Below are 14,196 nucleotides of genomic sequence, written 5' to 3' on the forward strand. Positions count from 1 at the left end.
TCTCTCTTTCTCTACTGCTGTCTCTCTCTCTCTCTCCCTCCACTGTAAGCTGTTGGCTTCCTGCCCAGGTCTGCGACACTGGGGAACTGAGGAGCTGAAGTGGGCACTTCTAGAGCAGCTCCACTGAACACAGGGCCAAGGACAAAAGGGGTGTGTGCGTGTGTTTATGTGCGTTTTACTTGTGTTTGTGCACACGCTAATGAATGGGGGGGGGGGCGTGCACTGCACACAGAAAGCAAGCTTTTAAGCAGAATGCAGGGATCACAAGCTATAGTGGATCACTCTGTGCTGCAGGCATGTACTGTACATGGAGGGGTGTGTGTGTGTGTGTGTACTAGGGTTGCAAAATTCCGGGAATCTTCAAAGTTGGAAACTTTCCATGGGAATTAACGGGAATATATGGGAACAAATGGGAATAAATCCGAAATTTACAAAATTGATTGGTGAGGGTGAGTAAAATTTTACTCAACATTCATGTTTTAGTTGTTCAGTAAAAGAATTGATTGTTCATACAAGAATTAAAACTTGATAAAGTTCTACTCACAAATAAATCTGTTGAAATGTCATGTTTTTTAATCATATTATTTTGCATGCATGTCAGACATGCATGCAAAATAATATAACATTGTCTGCTTATGACAAAACAAAATGTTTATGTTTGGATATGATAGTTTGTTTAAATTAATTACTCCCAATTTCCAGTTAATTCCCATAAATTCCCAATAATTCCCATACATTTCCATAATTCCTATAAATTCCCATAATTCCCATGGAAAGTTTCCAATTTGGAATATTTCCAAAATTCCCCAGCTTAACTTCCCATGGAAAGTTTCTGGAAATTTTCCGGAAATTTACTGGAAATTTTCCACTCCTTTGCAACCCTAGTGTGTACTCAGGCTGTAACCTTTTGATTGAGGATCAGGATTGTGCTATAGTTGCTTCCACTGATGATATTTAGGTCTGTAACGCTCACAACAGATAATGAGATAATTATTCCAGATATTAAAATTCCTTGAGAGACTGAACATTTTGAGCAGAAAGCTGCTGCAGACAGTAACGCATAATGAAATTTGCAATCCGTATACGCTCTCCAGCAAAGAACCAAATCAATTGCTTTGACAAAGTGTGTGTGTGCCTGACGCCGTGACTTTGCTCTCTCGCTGGAGATGAAAGAGACCTGACAGTTATGGAAATCACCACAGGGAAGAACCTGTCATCAAACATGAGGTGTTGACACTTGTTGTTGTTGTTGTTGCCGTCGTCATCATGGCTGTTCGCGGCCCTCACATAGGCAGCAGGCCTATGCACGGTGTGAGCATGTGCCATCAAAGCTAACGGGGAGCTGCCACTTAATTCAACCACATTTAACAAAAGTGCTGAGGGGGCGGGTGTGTGTGTCACAGTCTGAGGACACGGCACAAGTTGTTTGAGGATAGGGGAAATATTTTCAGATCATATTAGATAGCCTAATCATTTTAGATAAATGGCTTTGATGTTGTTTTAGATTGATAGTCAGTAATTGATGCTGTATTGATACCCCTCTGTTTTCATTTTTAAGATTAAGAATAATATCAAATGGCTCTAAGGACATGGCTTAGCATTGTTTGTGTGCTTTTATAAAAGATGGTATTTTCCTGTATATTTTGTAAGTATATTTTATATTATATTTCTACCCACTGCACCACATGACACCCCGTTATTATTAACATTACAGTGCTGGATTTCCTCCTCACTCTGGACGCCCTGGTTTATGTTGGAGTCCTGACTCAGGCCCAGGAGAATGAATGTCTCTTGACATAAAGCACTGGGCCTTCTGCTTCCTCTTGTTTTTCCGCTCTGGGGCTGAGTACACATATAAACTGAGGCACAAATGGAGTTGGACAAGAAGCAAAAACAACTGTGTTGCTATATATACAATGAAATATGGCTACATTCCTGTATGCACAGCCAGCAGTTAGACACAAAGTCACATTAATACCCCTTGTGTGCTGTCATTCTCCTGCTCACCCCAGGGAGGAGAGCTGACGACAGGAGCTCAGAGTGAGAGGTTTTCTGTAGGATGTTCCCCTGGGTGCTGAGGACTCGCCTGGTTTGAAAGAGCTTAATGGAGTTGAACTAAGGGCTAATCAGCCAGCCAGCCAGCACACAGGGTGCTGCATCAGAGAAGAGCAGGACCAGGGCTGAAAGTCCACCTTAAAAAGACTCTTAAAGGGATAGTTCAACATTTTGGCAAATTGGCCCATTGCCATAATCGCTATAGTCATAGCAGTGGGTTCGTTACCTTTAATTGTTGGTGTAAGCTATTTTTAGAACGGCGGAGCGGAGCAGCAAGCTGCTCAGGGCTATGTTATGGAGGCTAAGGGAATTTCTTGGTTTCCCTCATCAAACTCATCAAATACACAATCCAACAACTCCAAAACGATGTCGTGGACAAGTTGTGAGCTGCAAAACATCACCACGCTATGAGTAGTAAATACATGCAAAACCGCTGATGCGCGTTGCGTTCAGGGACAGTTTTTCAGCAAGCAGACTCTGTATTAACCCTGTATTTACCTCGAAAACGGCTCTGTTTCGTAACGTTCCATTATTATCTCATAGTGTGGTGATTGTGCAGGTCACAACTTGTCCACGAAAGCGTTTTGGAGTTTTGGGATTTTGTATTTGATTAGTTTGATGAGGGAAACCAAGAAATTCCTTTAGCCTCCATAGTGTAGCTCTGAACAGCCTGCTTCGCTCCGCCGTTCTAAAAATAGCTTACACCGACAAATAAAGGTAACGAACCTACTGCTATGACTATAGGGTTTATGGCAATGGGCCAATTTGCCAAAATGTTGAACTATCCCTTTAAAATGTCACATGTTCCATGAGACTGTTTTTCTTTCCATGACCTAGTATGTAAACAACAAAAGAATTAGAGGAATATGTTTTTTTCATAGGAAAAACAGTCTGTATAGACATTTAACAAATAGCCACAAACTGCAGTTTCCCCATAAAAGCCGTTGCCACAGCAGCCTTAGACGTCAGCTCACAAAGTACAAGACAAAGTATAATGAAGAGGGATAAAAGTGACCCGAACCACAGACCTCGGTGGTTCTGTGGGCAGCGTCTCTGCCGCTGGGATCAATATGAAAAGAGCATTGCAGTATTCTAGCTCTTACCACCTTACCCTTTGCTTCCTTTAATTCCCACATTACCTTCCTCGGTGTTGGCGTTCACACATGAGCAGCTTGAGTGACAGTGACATTTTTATGGACTCATCCGGACAGCATCCGCATCCGTCCCTCTGGGCCGTCCCTCTCCAAATCCCCGCTTGCACTCTGGAGATATCGAGCTGTTCTGCTCCCACCCAAAAGGCCCTCATTTTACCCACTATCAATAAGCCAGATTGACTGGACTGCAGGCACGGACAGCGAACTGTACATACAAGTCAGTTCAAAACAACAGACCGTTGTAGGTTATTACGTGTGGGAGGTGGAAATCAACAATAGGAGCCTGACTAGACGGTTGAATTTCTCCCTCTGCTTTTAAATCAAAACTGCCTATAATTGATTTGTTCTCCTCTCCTGTGCGTTTCCCTCTACACCGTTTACAGCATTGATGTCCCGTTAAAGGTGCTGATAGTAGTTGTTTCTGAATTTCCTTCAATCCAGCAGTATGAATAATTTGTCATTAAAATGTGCATATGCCAGTCATACGTGCTCTGCCAGAATTAGAAGACCTATCCATTCAAAATTCATTTGGAAATTCATTTGCACACAAGATTGACGTGACCTTAAATTGCCCCTGTCTACCCTGCACTAACATTCCCTGAGTAAAAGGGGAGAGAGGTGCTAATGTGATGTGGAAGAGAGCCTGATTTTTTTTTTTATAGTTTAATAAGTGTCAGTCAGGAGGACTTAAGGAACTCTTGCCTTAATATTCTGAAGCAATCTCCTCTCCTCTCCTCTCCTCTCCTCTCCTCTCCTCTCCTCTCCTCTCCTCTCCTCTCCTCTCCTCTCCTCTCCTCTCCTCTCCTCTCCTCTCATCTCCTCTCCTCTCCTCTCCTCCTTTCCCTTCCTCTCCTCTCCTCTCCTCTCCTCTCCTCTCCTCTCCTCTCCTCTCCTCTCCTCTCCTCTCCTCTCCTCTCCTCTCCTCTCCTGTTTTCCTGACTCTAATCATGTGGCCATTGTGTATGGATTTACTGCCCTCAGTGCCCCCAGGAGGGAAGTTTGATTTTTTCTCCCCCCCCCCCCTCCCCCCGCTGCATTGGCTAATCTTTCCCTCTCACACTCTATTTTTCTTTCCTAATTCTCTCTGTCTCTTCTCCTTTTGCAGTCTCAAGATATTTTTGCTGTCTTCCCTTCCTCAATGTAATCACCCCTAATTTACTGGAAGCATGAATCCGTTCTCTGGCTTCTTCATTATTTAGTATTTCTCACTCTTTCTGACCCCATCTTACTCCTGTCTTTTCCTTTCCTCCCACTTTGCATCACAGACACTTCATTCAGAGATGGCCGCTCACAAATACTGACTGAAATAGCTGAGATGATTGAGCAGTGTTGTGCGTAATTTGCATGCATTATTGCTGAGCAATTACAGTTATACAGCGGAATGTATTGCTGACTGGTTTAGGCTGATGAATGTGTTTTGACTCATTGTTTACTGTTTTCCAGCCACTCTCACTCTCCTGGCTCCATGGCAGCAGCAGTGCGAGGCAGCGAGTGGTCATGTGGACGCTGCACCTTCTTAAATGCCGGCGCAGCACCTCGCTGCTCCATCTGCGAGGCGCCGCGCCAGAAGCCTGACCTTAACCAGATCCTGCGGCTGAGCAGCAGCGAGGAGCATCGCTGGTCCTGCCCCCGCTGCACCCTCAACAACCCCCAGGGGTCCGGCGCCTGCTCCGTCTGCGGCTTCGGACCGTCGCCCGCCACCCACACGCCTCCCACCACCACCATCGCCGCCACCGCCAACGGCCTCCCGTCCGCGTCGATCGACCCTCCCGCGCCCGCCCTCACCCCCTCGGTCCTGCTGGAGCCCCACGGGCAGCACCCGGCCAAGGAGGAGGCGCTGCGCCGCTCCGAGAGCAACGGAGAGGTGTGCGTTCTGGAGGGGCATCACTCGGGCTGGGCTTGCCCTCGCTGCACGCTACACAACACGCCCGTGGCGCTGTCGTGCTCTGCCTGCGGCGGGCCGAGGAAACTGTCTTTGCCTAAAATCCCCCCCGAAGCGCTGGTGGTGCCTGAAGTACGCACGCCTGTGTTAGGATTTCCTGTCCACACGGCGGGGGCCGCCCCGCTGCTCATAGACCTAACGGACGACTCTCCCCCAGCCCCACCCTGCGATCCCCAAGACCCTCCCCACGCCTCCTCCCCTTTCACTTCCTTCTCTTCCCTCCAGAACAACCCTGTACCCCGCAGCAGGAGAGAGGTGCCCCCACCAGGGCGCCCGCCCAACGCAGGCGCCAACAGCCCCAGTCCCACCTCCCCCTCCACGGCAACCATACCGCCTCAGCCGGGCCCGCAGCGGCCAGCCAAGCCCAAACACGCCCAGCCCCAGGAACCTTCATACCCCAGCAAGCGCCTCAGTATCCTGGAGGAGGAAGACGCCCAGCACCACCCGCTGACCCCCCACCTCCCCGCCGCATCCTCCGCTGCTCCCACCTGGAAGTGCCCTAGCTGCTCGCTGCCCAACCCAGGTAGCTCATCCAAGTGCGAGGCCTGCCGATCCTCGCGGGCCGGCGCCGACCTCATCGACCTCGTAGGCTGTGAGACTGTACGCTTCACCCCGGCCAGCCCCTCCAGCCCAGACTTCAGCACCTGGGCCTGCTCCAAGTGCACCCTGCGCAACCCTACGGGCGCACCCAAGTGCTCGGCCTGTGGTTCTTCCAAGCTGCACGGCTTTCAGGAGCAGCAGCCGGCCTGCCTGCCTCGCTGCTGCACACACTGTGGCCTCCCGTCAGGGTCTGGCACCGCCTCATGCTCCTGCACGCCTTCCTCCTCCTCATCCTCCTCGGGTCACAAAGCACGGAAACAGATCAGGAGCTTCCCTTCCTCCTCCTCTGCAATCGCTTCTTCCAACTCCTCTTCCTCCTCCTCCTCCGCCTCGTCGAGCCTTCAGGAGAAGGTGGGACAGTGGAGCTGCCCGGCATGCACGCTGATCAATGACATCAAGGCCAAGAACTGTGCGGCGTGCCACACTCCCCAGCAGTACCTCACCCTCCGCAAAGTGGTGAAGCCTCTGAAGAGGAGGGAGAGCATGCATGTAGAGGCCCGTCGACGGAACGACGAGGGCGAGGCCAAGGAGCTGTGGGAGAACATCGTCAGCTTCTGCAGAGAGGTAAGAGGAAAGTGTGGTAGCTGGGAAACACAAAAACAAACATCAACACTTTTATGACATGTGCCTCAAAGCTTAGCGACACAGTGTTACATGGGACTGCCTTTGGTGAGATCTGTTCCACTACCTGGATTTCTGTCACTTCATAAGATGTTGCTGCCGGTACATTTTTCTGTTTTACCGACTTTGCATTATTCTCACAGGGCGAACAAGCAAAGTCTTGTTGTGAGTTTTCATCCACAGGGAACCAACAGTGGTCATTTGTTCCCCTGCAACGAGTTCCCCCATGTGTCACTATTTTCTTTTCATTTTGTCGACTTTTTTGACAACTCGACATCTGCTTATTCCAATGTGTAATGCGTCACAGGGTGCACATTGGCTTACAGAGCACAGTTCCTTCATTGTAATTCGTCTTTTTGTTGCGGCTCTGGCATTGTTCCCACTCCCCCAATCGCTCTAATTTCAGAGAAATGCTAATAGGCTTTGTCATTGCCTCTGTTTGCACTTGGTTCGTTAGCCTGAGTTTGAAACGACCGGCGGGTGAATCTTGGCCACCTAAATGAGCTGCAGATACAGAGTGTCTCATTTTTATATCCAGATTACAAGATGCCCTCGGTCACAGAGAAATCACTTGACGAAATTCTGAAACTCTGTGTTGCAGTGCTGCAACTCCTGTATCTGGAGACTCTGGAGAGTTCAGAATCAGGAGAGTTCTTAATAGACTCTCTGGGATGTTTTATTTTAAAATCAGCTTAGTTTGAGTCCGACTCTATTTCCTGTCCTCAGTTGACTCCAACCACAACTTGGAGCTCCAGAAGGATATTCGACTACTTCATGAAATACATCACATATTGTATAACAGCAGACCTGTCTGTGAGAGATAAAAACATGTTTGATCATTCTCAATGTAATTTCCCTTCAAAGTGAAGCTAACTTCTTCCATTTGCCAAGTTCTAAAAACATCAGAGCTGTGGTTCTTGTTAAACGCTCCTCTTTGTATCAATTTGCAGCAGAAACAGAACATTTTCATTAAATTACATAACTGCCACATGGCAAAATATGTTATCATTAGCAGTTGTTTTTTTTTTTTTCTTAATAGAGAAATGCGTAATTATGCTTTTGTAATTGCAGGCTTGTCTGTTCGCTCACACTGAGCTAGAAAAGAATGATCCGGCGTCTCTGCGTTTGATGTTGAAAGATGAGGAAATATCAGGAGTTTGATTGGTCGGATTGTCACATATTTTGAGGACACAGAGGCGTCCTCCCTAATGACTTGAGTTAACGGTGTGACAACCTCTTATGTCGCCGCTTTGTATCTCAACGCTACTTCACGCTCACTTTGTCTCTGCTATAAAGCTTTGATAAGCCTGTATTATGTTGTCATGGATATGCCCAGGGCTGTCACGAGGGTTCATTTGAGACTGTTTGTTAAGACCGTTAACACCTTTCCTAATGAGACAAAACCTACTTGGACTAATTAAACACTGTGAAACCAGAATCCAGAACTATTCATTATTTTTTTTTAGGAGTGAGCTTATATTTTCTGAATTTATTTGGGGATGTGTGTGATGCGTGCCCACTTCTTCTTTTTTACTCATCGCCATGGCACCTATCATGCCATGTTTACAATACCATGAAGTGAGGTTTAAAATGCATTATTAATATCTTCTTTGAAAGTCACAGGGCCCACTGCTGTGAGCGTGGGAGGGAAGTTGGCTCAGTGGGAAGGAAGGATATGGGAGATCCCTCATCCCAACCTTCCCCTCCTCTTCTCTAATTTAACTTCGACATTTAAGATACTCTTTCTTTTATCATCTTTCCCCCTTTTTTTTCGACAAATATTTTAGGCCTCCTTCTCTCTAGCTCTGCCCCTCTGCACTCTTCAAAGTACATCCCCCTCCCCTTCATCTTCCTTTTTATCCCATCTCCTTCATCACATCAATCCTCAACACGCTCATCCGCTGTTTTGTTTTTTTTCTTCCTCTGCTAATATCTCAAAATATGCTTTCCCCTCGCCACCCACCGCACCCCCTCCACCCCCATCCCACCCTCTCCACATGGCTGCACTCAATTCTCCAGTGTAGCAGTTAATGTGTGGTTGGCTGGCTGTGTGTGTGTGTGTTAGTGTGTGCGTTAAGGTGAATACAGGGGCTGGTCTATTTTTAGCAGCGGAGCTGGAGAGAAGAGGAGCAAAAATGATCCGCTTCCCTATAGTGAATGTAATCACCAACAGCATCAACTGCTGCAGCTTAGTCTGAAGGGTCAGAGAGATGGAGGGAGGTAAAAATTGGTAAGAAAGAGTCGCTAGTCCTTTTAATCCATCTCTGTCAAGGCATTAACACTTGGCAAGCGCCACAACACCAGTGGTGAAAATGTAATAATGATAAAAGCTTTTGGTTTAGCTTGTTACAAGGCAGTGTGTGTGTGTGTGTGTGGGGGGGGAGAGTCCCTTCGCCCAAGCAGAAAGTTTCAGACCATAAGTTTTATTTGTTTAGCTCCCAGACTTGTCGGGTTATGGCAGTTTGTGCCGCTGATGAAATTTACTGTGGAAGTTACCGGAGAGTTTATCCAGATTGCAGCGATCAATAAAGACCAAAAAGTGAAGCGTTATTGTCAAAGAAATATTTTTTTCTCTTTTCACCTGAGTGCAGTTAATCTCTCTTGCCTCTTTTGCTTTTCTACTCTCCTTGATTGGTTTGGAGAGCGAGAGGCGTGCGCTCGGTGCCAGTGCCCCAGAGCGTGTCCGCTTACTCACCGTGCCAAACGAGTAAACGCTACTAAGAGCCATCAGCGCCGCTTGTGAACTGTAAAAACCCAGCATGGCTGGAACTGGTTCCTCTGTTCCCTCCCCGCATGTCACCCTCTGATGGAGCAACAAAAAGATGCGACATGGCAACAGATTGACTTTGATTTGTTTTTTAGTTTTCTTCTCAACACCTCTCTCTGGGCTGTTTGTTGCTTGAGATTTTTTCTTCTTTCTTTCCCACACTTGGGATTTTATCTTGTGTGTGTGTGTTTTGGTTTTTACATGTGGCATTGGAACTGCTGACTGCCTGCAGTGACAGGTTCTCACTGCCTGTGACAATCTCACACATGCCAGGTCGTTCTGGGACACTTTTGTTTTGGCTTTAATAAATGTGGCGCTGCGACATCCAGCTCCATCGTTCCCCTGTCACCACATATTTCCGATATCAATATGTTGTTTGTAACATGTGGATGTCTCGCTCACCAACATACTATCGCGTCAGTTTTATTCGATTTATTTGCACTGTTTACTATCCTCAGAAGAGGCCTTGTATGTCTGCCAGTTGTGTGCAGTCTGGGAAGATGCTGGAAGCAGCAGGTTTTCGTAGCTCAGAACAGAATTGGCTGATTGCAGTCTTGGGTTTTCACGCTGGCATGTGCCCAGTGATAGAATCAGAGACAGGAGCAGCAGGTACACTCAGCTAGACTTACACTGCTAGACGTCACAGCACCGCAAACTCAACCAACATTACGCTAACTGTCTGGATGTGAAAGCGCCGTGGATTAAAAATATGTTGAAAAACACATGGCACAACTTTTAGGGAAGGCACTTGGTGTACTGCGTATAACATCACCAGACTCTCCTGGTTTATTCATCAACTGAAGTTTCCTTGAACTTGCAGATGAGAGAGAGAGAGAGAGAAAACAAGCTTGTGTATCTCAAAATAATTAATTAAAGGGATAGTTCACCCAAAATTCAAAATTCACTCATTATCTACTCACCCTCATGTTGACTAAGGGCTGTGAGAATTTTCAGAGTCCTCCGTGCCTTCTCTGAGTTACGGGGGGGGGGGTCTGTGCAGCAGTATTTGTCCATATAATGGTTGTCAATGGATACCAACTTTCTTCGTCCAAAAAGACACACCAAAAAACATCCAAATACCTCCATACTGCTCGTCTGTAATGTCCCTCTTGTATTGAAGCCCCGACATGAGAAATTGTTACGGAAAAAATTAAATAAGTCTATATTTTAAGCTTGTTTGTAGCGGAAGCTCCCAGTGTCTCGGTTCACTGCTCTTGTTGTTTAAGTTGTTTATTATCAGCAGGATAAACCCCTTGAGTTGTCGCAACTCGTTTTCGAGGGGGTCCTGCGTCCTTCCTGTGTGTCCGGCGGAACAATTTCTCATGTCGGGGCTTCAATACAAGAGGGACATTACAGACGAGCAGTATGGAGGTATTTGGATGTTTTTTGGTGTGTCTTTTTGGACGAAGAAAGTTGGTATCCATTGACAACCATTATATGGACAAATACTGCTGCACGGACCCCCCCGTAACTCAGAGAAGCCACGGAGGACTCCGAAAATTCTCACAGCTCTTAGTCGACATGAAGGTGAGTAGATAATGAGTGAAATTTTAATTTTGGGTGAACTATCCCTTTAAATCGTAAAACACAGAATGTTTAAATAACTACTACCTATTTAGGCTGAAGTAGAAACCCAGCTCAGGTTAACTAACTAACTGGATAAGTCCACACCTGACTCACCAGATTAAGCCAATGAAATCATGGCCACAGGTGGTTGAATGGTCGGTGGCTTGCTAGATTATGAATGCAGCTCTAACCTGTTTGTGGCTGAGCAGTAGAGCTAACAGGCTTTTAATTTATCTTAGCTTAACCATCCATGATGTGTATTTGCATAAAAGTGTTTTCAACAAAGATTTTCCGCATGAGCGCCTGACTCACAGCAACTACCTTGCAGCTGGAGCCGAGCTCTTGACAGGAGCAATTTGGACCTAATGAGGCTGACTCTTTAACCTCTTGGTCACTGATCACAGCCTTGTTTTCTTTCATTACTCAATAGTCTTTGTTTATCTACCGATTTTTGCTCCGGGTGACTTTGGTTTGAAGTTAAGTCGCTGTAAATGTTCAGGGCCAAGGCTTCTCTCTCTCTCTACACCTCTGTGGTAAATCCACACTGGCCCCTGAGCCCACACACAATAAAAGCCAGTACAAGGGTCAAACATAAGCCAGTCAGGTACAGAATCACTAAGCTACACAAAGACCTTGCGCAGTCGGGGCGGCGAGGCATCGTCGGGAGCGATTTCCGCCTGGTAGCGAAACGCTGTATCCAGGCTGCAGAATTGGATTGTGGGGGACGGGAAACCAATCAATTCGCTTCACTGTGAGCCACCAGTGGGGTGCCCGCCCCACAATGCATCTTCTCTCTCCCGCCTGCCTCACACACAACACGACCGGCTGAGCCCACTCCTGACACCACAAAACACTGAAGCGTATAGGGTTGCGTGCGTGTGGCCGTTTGCCCTCTCAGGTTCGTACAGGAAAGTTTTAGATGGGCAGATACTGTGTCAGGTTGGGTGTCTGGATCCGTTAATGTATCCATGTCAACCAAGCCCCGTGTACAGTAGAGAGGCAGCTACATTTCAGAGCAGCGTGTCGTTTTAAATGCTCGCTGTGCTCTGCAGGAATATGTCAGAGAGTGAAGCGCTTCAAATGTTGGGAAAATGATTTGCATGTGTGTCCTATATCCTGACTGCTTCATGCTGTCACCAGCTCCTTTGGGTGTAGATTTGTGGGTCTTTTTTTTTTTTTTAGATAAGACATTTTCTCCTAACAATCCTCATATTTTTCCAGGTTCAGTAGTCTCACTCTTTTGTCTCCCTCCCTCATCACTTCTCATCTCTGTCCCCTCTCCCTGTCGTCCCTGTTCAGAACGCTGTGAACTTCGTGGATGACAGCTTCCCCCCGGGACCTCGCTCTGTGGGCTTCCCAGAGGGCGACAGCGTCCAGCAGCGAATCAAAAAGTGGCTGCGCCCCCACGAGATCAACTGCAGCAACTTCAAAGACCGAGGCGTCAAGTGGTCCGTCTTCCGCACGCCGCGGCCCTCCGACATCCTGCAAGGCCTGCTGGGAAACTGCTGGTGAGCCGACGGAAACCGAACACAAGGACACTCGGGAGGGGGGGGCACTAATCAGTCTAGATAACTTGAATGATCGAGAGACAGATCGTTCATTTATAACAAGTACAAGGAAATATACCCTGATTAATGCTTTGACCCTGGACAAATTAGAAGAGCTGAAAATCCCCAAAGTAGAAGGAAGTGTTTTATTCCATCAGTCCATGTGAGAGGTCAGAGGAATATAAAACAGACAACAGATAACACTTAGAGTCTGTGTTGTTGTGTGTGTGAGTCTGCTGGAGATGAGCGCTGCAGCCTGAGGCAAGGAGAGCGAGAGGGAGACGGTGACAGAGAAACAGTGAAACAATAACTAAAGAAAGCGAGAGCGAGAAAAAAAGATTGGGAGACAGAGAAAAAGAAAGAGGGCGAAGATTAAATGAGTGAGAGAGCAGGCTGAAGTTGGACAGATGTACAGATACACCTGACAGGGAGATTATTCACAGGAATGTGTGTCTGGACACATGCTTTATCTCCCTGCCCTTGTTCTGTGTGTCCTTTGGGGTACGTGTGTGTGTATATGTGGAGGAAGATGGTGGATGGCAACACACACACACACACACACACACACACACACACACACACACACACACACAACAAAGAGCAGTCAGTCACAAAGTTGTTCCAATACAACTTTTCACTTCATCACCAGCACACAAGGCTTATCAAAAATAACCGTCCCCAGAGAGGAATCCTCTCGCTCGCAACAGGATGTAACCCAAATCCTTCCTCTTAGGCTGCATCTCTCTCATTCTCACTCTCACTCTGCTTCTAACACACACACACACACACACACACACACACACACACACACATACACATACACATACACATACACACAGACATGTCCTAATATACCAGCAAACACCCCAACCAATGACAGCAGAAGAAAGCAGTGCCAATCACCCTTGTCCTTGAGTACGGCTGCGATACAAGCTGACATCAGAGTCACATTATAGCACGGCTAATTGGATTTTCATTTGATTCTTTGTAGCCGATTGGTTTTTCATCAGCGACAGAATGGGCTGATCTTCCTCGCTCAGCTGCCACTCCAACAGATGGAATATAGCTTTAATAACACGTATTTCCAGCCCCGACACAAAAGAGTTTCTCAGGGCTCCGAGTCGTTTCTGAGCTAACACACATTGACAGCTGGATTGCAAGCGATATTTCTTCCGTCTGTAGATATCACAGCAGCAGCGGCGGCGGCAGCATTACCGGTGGCAAAAGTAACTCGTCAGTTTGGTAAATTTAAGCTTTGTCGTTAATAACGGGGTCGACATCCTGCTTGTGCAAAATTAGTGGTAAGTCAGCAGCGTACAGAGGAATATTTTTAGCTCTTTGTTCCGAAACCTCCTCTGTTTGTTGGCATTTCATCAGAATTGTATGATCTCCGTCTACATTTTTCCCAATGAGCTAATGTTCACTTTAAAAATCATTCCTTTTAAGTTGGATCCTCGCCTCCCCAGCCGCATTACTTTTGTGCAAAGAATTAGCATTTTCTGATGTAGTTGGATTTTTTTTGATTAACTAATTTCTCTTGCAAGCTAATTAGAGGAGCCAGTTTGTCTTTGCTGCAGGGTGAATTAACAGTAATGGGGAGGTAACCAGAAGGCAGAGAAGCTTGACTCATCAAATGTGATTGATTTTCAATGAGGCCAAATTATGCTGAAAATCTTTTCATAACTACTGTAGATATCTCGCAGAAAAAAAAGGATGTTTTAATTCCACATTTAGAGACCGGCTTGTGAGTCTGTTTCTTTTTTTTTCTCTTTTTCTCTGACTGCGCCTGTCGGTCCAAATTCCTTATCCCCGGCTGGCTGTTTGACAAAGCCGAGCATCCATTCAACCATCCACCTGTCCGTCACAACCCGCTGATCGTTTATGTCTTCTCTTCTCCGCCCGTTTCACCGCCTGGTTCACACCGTTGTTACACTTTTAAGTTTT

General features: G+C 46.7%; 1 protein-coding gene across 2 annotated transcripts in view; it reads left to right on the top strand.

The window, feature by feature from the left end:
- Positions 1–14,196, top strand: part of capn15 (calpain 15) — a 43,318-nt gene that overhangs the window by 12,718 nt on the left and 16,404 nt on the right. For both annotated transcript variants that reach the window (XM_085762453.1, XM_085762452.1), the window contains exons 2-3: positions 4,653–6,315; positions 12,005–12,213. In XM_085762453.1, the coding sequence (XP_085618579.1) occupies positions 4,675–6,315; positions 12,005–12,213 (1,850 nt within the window). In that variant the 5' untranslated portion in view covers positions 4,653–4,674. The remainder of the gene's footprint in view (positions 1–4,652; positions 6,316–12,004; positions 12,214–14,196) is intronic.

This window comes from Trachurus japonicus, chromosome 19, assembly GCF_045865225.1.
Source record: "Trachurus japonicus isolate A0001 chromosome 19, Traja_1.0".
Taxonomy (NCBI): Eukaryota; Metazoa; Chordata; class Actinopteri; order Carangiformes; family Carangidae; genus Trachurus; species Trachurus japonicus.